The sequence below is a fragment of the Cupressus sempervirens genome, chromosome 11, assembly GCF_028749045.1.
Source record: "Cupressus sempervirens isolate cs-2001-9-10 chromosome 11, ASM2874904v1, whole genome shotgun sequence".
In the NCBI taxonomy this organism is placed as follows: Eukaryota; Viridiplantae; Streptophyta; class Pinopsida; order Cupressales; family Cupressaceae; genus Cupressus; species Cupressus sempervirens.
The window spans coordinates 639,428,230-639,435,756 of NC_143128.1; the positions used below are offsets into that span (position 1 = coordinate 639,428,230).

The 7,527-nt window shown below is 36.9% G+C and overlaps 1 protein-coding gene across 1 annotated transcript; it reads right to left on the reverse strand.

Moving 5' to 3' along the window:
- Positions 1-793: 793 nt before the first annotated feature.
- Positions 794-3,953, reverse strand: LOC149531387 (cationic amino acid transporter 7, chloroplastic-like). The gene is made up of 5 exons (XM_089809731.1): positions 3,448-3,953; positions 3,149-3,368; positions 2,702-3,050; positions 2,385-2,607; positions 794-1,752 (listed from the first exon to the last, which is right to left on the reverse strand). The coding sequence occupies exons 1-5, from the start codon at positions 3,827-3,829 to the stop codon at positions 1,172-1,174; spliced, it is 1,755 nt and encodes a 584-aa protein (XP_089665857.1). The 5' UTR covers positions 3,830-3,953; the 3' UTR covers positions 794-1,171.
- Positions 3,954-7,527: the final 3,574 nt, after the last annotated feature.

A 7,527-nucleotide genomic window follows, 5' to 3' on the forward strand; every position in this document is an offset into this window, starting at 1 on the left:
GCGTTAATCCGGCGATGGAGGAAAATACAAATTAATTTTAAAGCTCGTTTCAGAGATGGAAGTCGGTAAAGTCAGTCCAGCGCAAGATGAACAATTATTGGAAATAAGCGATTCTCTGCTGCAGAAAAGCATTATTTTCATTTTTGTGGTGACGGAAAGTATTATCTGGGTTATGACAAACAAAATTTAAAGCTCCTTTCAAAGATTAACAATTATTGAAAATAAGCGATTCTCTGTCGCAGAGAACATTATTTTTATTTTTATTTTGACAGAAGATATGGCCTGTAATCGCGTTATCTGTCTTAAACAAATTATTTTAAGGCTTATCACAGAAGATATTGTATGTAATCGCCTTATCTGTCTCACGCAAATTAATTTTAAAGCTCTTTTCAAAGATGGAATGCAGTCAAGTCAATCTCTGCGATTGAAAGACATTCGTTTGTATTTTGACAGAAAATATTGTCTGTGAACCGTCGTACTTCACAGATTCAAATAATTGAGATGAGAAAATTACAAATTAATTTTAAAGCTCCTATTCAACAGAAAGGAAGTAGTCAAATCAATCAATCACATGAAGAACAGGTTTTAAAAATAAGCGATTCATTGCTGCTGAAAGCATTATTTTCATTTCTGCTTTGACCGAAAATATTGTCTGTGCAGGTAAATGCCGTTACTTATGCCAGATTCAAATAATGGCGATGGATAAAAAATATAATAATTTTAAAGCTCTTCCAAAGAAAATGGAAATCACTCAAGTCAATCAAGCACAAGAACAACGACTTTTAACAAGCGATTCTTCTGCTGAAAACAGTATTCTCATTTGTATTTTGACGTAATATTGTCCGTGTAGGTACATAGATTAAGAAGGAAAGAAGCCAGTGATAAGGCACAAGCAGGCCTGGCGCTCTTATCTTCAACGGCCAGGATTTGGTTAAATTGCTCTGGTAAGCATACTATTTACTAGGAACCAATCGGCAACTGCTGGTTAGCAGAGCGCGAATATCTAAAAACTTTTTGTAGATCTGTCGACTCCCAGAAACAAACAATTTTAACGTCCGAGCTGGTCCACTGCTCTGAAAATTTCAGAATGTGGCTGTCGAATTAGCAAAAGATGAGTCAAATCCTTCCTTCTTCTCTTCTGTCCGATTCTCTGATCATCGCCGGCTGCTTTTCAAACGCAGTCCGGGCCAGCGGGCTCTGAAATCTTTGTTGGCAAAGTGGAAAGAGGGATCCGTATGACCGATTGCTCTTGTTGTTCGGCATCATAGCTTGCATGTACGCTGTAGAGGACATAGAAGAGCAAGGCGATGGCAGAGAATACTGCGAAGCGTATGTAAGAGTGCCTGTCGAGCGAGCTGAGCAAGAAGACGTTGAGGAAAATGGAGGCGGCAGGGATCCATGGCATGCAGGGGACACCCCAATCCTGAGGGATTGAGGCCTGAGGGACGAGCATCCAGAAAGAATGCGTGAGAGCAACGGCTGATATACCGCAAAGGCACAGCCCCAGAGCCCACCCTGAGCGATTAACGTGGGACCCGTGCATCTGCCAGAGGGATGCAAACCCTACCGCGATGGTCGAAAGCACCGCAAGAAACCCCACAGTGGGCCATGGATTCGTCTTCCCGATCACCACATAGCGCCTGTAGATCAGAGCATTCGCCACCATGTAGAACACCAGAAGCGTTCCTATGCAAATCAAGTTCACCAGGATCCCCAAATCTGTGAACAGCGCTATCACCGCGGTACAGATTCCTGCAAGAACAAACACCGTTTGATTAAAGGTAATAAATCGCGGTTTTTAAAACTAATCAGAACAGATTTCTACAATTTACATCAGTTTTGTGCTTCGAATCATAATATGATTCTCACTCTCAAAATGAGAACAGATTTCTACAATCTACACAATTTTTAAACACCGCTTGATTCAGGTGTATATGTTTGTGGATTCAGATTGTGTAGAACTTTCGAATACTGCTCTTATGATCCATCATTTTCAAAATAAGAAGAGAATTTAACAAGTATGAATCATACTACTCCATGGTCCATCACTCTCTGAGAATGAGTAGAGAATTCTATGAAATATGGATCATAAAGTACTGATAAATTGAAAACTTTTTTTCAATCTGAACAGATTCTTGAACCATTTACATTCTATGCTGTGGATTCAGATTGTGTTAAACATTTTTTGGCATCAATATTTCGAATCATACTGTATGATCATAAATAAGATCTATCCCTCTCAGATTGAGAAGAGAATTCGAGTAGTATGGATCATGAAACATTGATGGTAAAATGTTTTATACAATCTGATTGGAGAGGTATACTAACGAGAGATTCTTACATAAATCTTTTGTTTCTACAAGATTCCAATGTTTTCAACTCACCGAGAAACACAGAGGCATTCAATGGCGTGCCAGTCTTGGGATTTACTTTGGCAAACCAGGCTGGAATAACATGAGAACGGCCGATCACACACATGTAACGCGCCTGTCCGAGCATGGCGACCATGAGCGAAGTCAAGATTCCCAAGCTCGCACCGGCGCCCACCACATTCGAAACCCATCCCCACTCCTTGAACGCCATGGAGAACGGGGCGTCCACGTTTATCTGCATGACCATACAAATCCAACGCTAAAGACAGGAATTCATTCACAAGAACATCAAAAACAGGTACGAAAAAACAGGAATTGTGCGTTCGTACCAGATCGTATGGCACCAATTTGCACATCGCAGCGGCCAAGAGGCCGTAGAGGACGGTGACAATAACAACTGAGCCTGACACGCCGATCGGAATATCTTTCACCGGGTACTTCACTTCCTCCGCCATGGTGGAAACAGCATCGTATCCGATGTAACTGAAGTAAACAATGGCCGCCCCATTGAACACCCCCGTTACTCCGTACGGCATGAATCCACCCGGGCTTGTCCGGTTCGCCGGCTCAGAAAAGTTGCGGTTCTCACCTTTGGCGAAACCAATGGCAATGATGAAGAGAATAAATCCCAAATGCAGCGCCGTCAACACCATGTTAAACACAGAGCTTTCCTTCGTGCTGCAGCAAAAGATCATAATAAACAATGTCAGTCTCACTCTCAGAAATCCTTCCAACCCTAACGAAATCAACAACACGGAGAAGCAAAAGATCTTCACCTGTAACAAATACACAAGGTAATAAGCACAATTATAGCAACAGCAAGAAGATCCAGCTCATTGTACCCCGCCATTAACACATCCACCTTGAATCTCCAGCCATCAGTATCACTACCAATGGCGACCCCAAGGTAAGACGTCAAGCTCCTCGCCACAGCCGCATTCGACAGAACGTACTCCATCAACAAGTTCGCACCAGTCATATACGCCGCCAATTCACCTGAAGAACACACACAAAATTCAAGATCCAACCCCAAAATAAAACCATTTCACAACATTAAAGTACTTCCTCAACCTACCAAACGTCGTCCGGAGGTAACTAAAAGCTCCACCAGCAACAGGCATGGCGACGGCAAACTCAGTATAACAGAAAGCCGAGAGCAAAGCAGAGAGCCCTGCAATGGCGTAAGAAACAATCACAGCCGGTCCGGCATAGTCTCTCGCAGCTCTACCAGTAGTAACAAAAACTCCCGCTCCAACCATGCCGCCAATCCCAAGGCAAACCAGATCATACCATCGCAAATTCCTCTGCATTTCCGCGCCAGATCGAGCTTTAACTCTGCTCAATTCCTCTCCACAGCTCCACACTGCCCCAGCCCGCCGAGCAACTCTTCTCGGCGTCTCTCTCAGGGCCTTACAGTAACCCCCAAAGCTCGAAAAGGATCCTCCTTTCTCCTCCATTCCAACCAAAGAAATCCTCCCAGAGCAACCAAACAATAAAATCCTCCCCCACTAGAGCAAAATTTTAGCCCCCAGAACAAGAAATTTGGCCCGCAGAGCATAAATTAATTGCCAAATTGCTCACGGAAGTCTACAGAGAAGATGGGGAAGATTTTATAGCCGGCAAGAAGAAGTTGTTGCTTAGTATTTAAACACACGGAACCCAAACCTTCTCTCTCCTTTCAATCCTCCTCGTAAACAACTCCAAAGTCATTTTCCTTTTCCTTTCCCCACTCAGAGTAAAAACAAGGATAAATATACTGCCTGCCGTTACCAACGACGATATATGCGCGCTCTCAACGGGCACATTTTGCGATCATATTCTTCCCAAAAAGAAATCATTCAACCCGCCAGATTTTTACCCGGGCAGCTCTTTTTCGATTTAACGACGAGTAACGGCACGTCGGCCTGGTTGGTGGTTTCGAAATGCCACGTTTGAGGGCGTGCCTGAGCTACGGCTTTTCCGCCGTCATGTCCCTACCCGCCGCCGACAACGTTACTATGGCGCCGTTTAAACCCCCACACGTGCCGAGGCGCCGCCCTACCCTAACCTTCCACCTGGCACCTGCCCCGTGGCTCCGAGCGGCTGCCCGTCTGCCAGCCCGAATTAGTTATTTGGGACCCCGTGGGCCCCGGAAACGGGAAATGTATAAAAATTGTCATCAACGGCAAGGTGGCGTTGACGCCCTTTGGCGAATGAGGTATCTTGGTTAAGCATCTTGTTGCCATTTGAAAGATGCTCCTTTTGGTTGGTTAGGATATGGATGAATGAAACACATGATTTATTCCTATTTTATATGATTCTTATGTTTGATGGTCCAAACCCTATATTTATTATTAATTTATTGTTGTTGTTTATATGCAGATGCACATATTAAATAAATAAAACATCCCCTGCCTGACCCCCGTTGCCACTATCACTGTTGCTTTTCTCCAGCTTCCACTGGGGGAGTATTATTATTATTTATCTGATACGTACTTGGGCCTTGCTTGTTATTTATTGAACAATATGAATTCTTTATTGTTTTGTGTAGTAAATACCAAAATCTTCCAGTGTGATTCCTTTGTCCGGTCTTGCTTTTGACTTGTGCTGTTATTAATATTTGTGCTTTATATCTCAACTGGTATCTGTCCTTAATAAAATGCAGATCGATGCTTGTTTTCTATCCTCCATCACTTGCATTAAAGGTTTGTGCTCACTTTTATTGGGAGTGGTGTACAGTTAGTTTTTTGATATATTGTAAAGCTGTCTAAATGGAAATTTATTATGTTTTTATCCAGTTGTATTTTAATATATATTCTTATGGATATGTTAACAATTTTGGTAGTTGCAGTCTTCGCATCTTTTTTGTCTAGCTGCGGAGGAGAAATTGCCAAGGTCAGTCGGGGAAACTTGCCAGAGTGCACAGGGTGATCCTGTATCCCTCGGCCCTTTTTTGTGAATTGTAATCTTAGTAAATTTTATTAATTGAAAATGACTATTCATCAAAAAAATATGTTAACAATTTTCTTATTTATAGATATATTGGACAATTCAAGAGATATCTTTGTTAATAAATATGAAAATATGTTGAGATATGGGGAGTACATAAAGAGCGATGTATACGAGTAATCTAGTAATAGATATGCTTAACATGTGAGGGGATATCTTTGCTAAGAAATATGTTGCACACAAGTAATCTAGCAAAAGATATGCTTCACACGCAAGGGGATATCTTTGTTAAGAAATATGGTGTGCACAAGTAATGTAACAAGAGATATGCTTACCCTGTCACACGATATCTTTTTTTAAGGAATATGTTGTGCACAAGTAATATAGCAAGAGATATGCTTAATAGGTCAACAAATATCTTTGTTAAAAAATATGTTGAGATATGCATAATATGTCAAGAGATATCCTTGTGAACAGATGTGCACGAATAATATATGTTAAACATACCCATACGTTGACACATAGCCTTGTGAAGATATATGCATGTGTAATAACTATGCCAAGAGACATCCTTGTCAACAGATATGCTTAATACCTCAATATGTATCCTTGTCAAAAGATGTGTGTGGTATCTCGAGGTAACCTTGTTGAAAAATTTGTGTGGTACTCAAGAGGTTTCTTAAAACATTGAATATAATAATATAACACTATTTTTATTCACTAAAATAACATATTTTTAAAGAAAAACTTCTAGCTTGGTACATGGTGACCTTCCATTAAAAATGTTAAATTTTAGTGTATAATAATTTATAAATGATAACTATTTTATCTTTGATGTAACAAAATGGACTAATTATAAGTGACCTATTAAACTATTAAAAATAAAAGAATGAAATATTTTTATTAAATATTTAGTATTATAAGTTTATATCTAATAAAAAATAACATTAAATTATATATTCTTATTTAGAGATATGTTACATGTCTCAAGAGATGTCTCTAATATGTGAAAATATGTCCTTCTCAAGAGATATGTCATTGTAAGCAATGTGTGTGATACTTCAAGGAATATTCTTGTTGAGAAATTTGTGTGATATGTCAAGAGGTTTATAGTATATGTATGCAACATGTAAAACACTGAATATAATAGTATAATACTATTTGTACCACAAATTTCACTATCCACTATAATAAGATAATTTTTTGATAAAATTATAGTACAAGATGACCATTCATTAAAACTCTAATTTTTTTTAATATATATTTATATAGTATGTAATAACTTATGAGATAGTTTTTAGAAAAAAATTGATACATAATGGTCATCCATTAAAATTGTTCAATTTTATTATGTAATAATTTTGTTATTATTGATGAAAAAAATCTTTGATTTACTAAAATATTTAGATTAGTTATAAAAAAATTATTAAATAATTAAAAAAAATAAAATCTTTTAAATGTTATAAGTTTACTATATAAGAAAAAATATTAAATTATATAATCTATTTAAATTTTGCGCTCTTGCATAATGTAAGAGACTCAAATCTTGATGTACAACATGCATATCTAGAACTATTGCTTCTAATGGTTCTCAATATAAGTCCCAAAGGCTTTTGATTAGATTGCATAAATAAATTACATTACATAATTTTAAAAATTGCTATCTTCTTAAGATTATCCTTTTGTTTATTTTATTTTTTAATATATATATATATTTAAAATTTTTGTTAATAAAAGCTTATATTTATTTTTTATTTTGTACAAAATTTATAGTTAATAGTTTATAATATTGTTTCACCTAACATATATTAATTGGAATTATTTTATTCATATTGAAATTATTTTATTTATTTTAAATTGTATTTACTAAACATAATTTCTTATGTTAAATATCAATATTTAAAAAAAAATTATGTCTATAGTTAAAAGATAAATATTTTTTTGCATGTTGTCAAATTAAGGTAAAAGATAAGAATTTTGGTTAACATAACACTTAGCTCTTTCTTTCATTAATAATATAATATTTGATAAAATATATTTAATATTATATTTGGTAATATTAGAATATATTATTTAATTTATGAATATTGTTTAATATTATAACTAATAATATAATTATTTGATTTTAATGTTAGGGATATAATTATATTTGGATAATGGTTAATATAAGGGAAAGGTTGTGATATGGGTTACAATTAGCATTAGAATTAGAATTAGAGTTAGACTT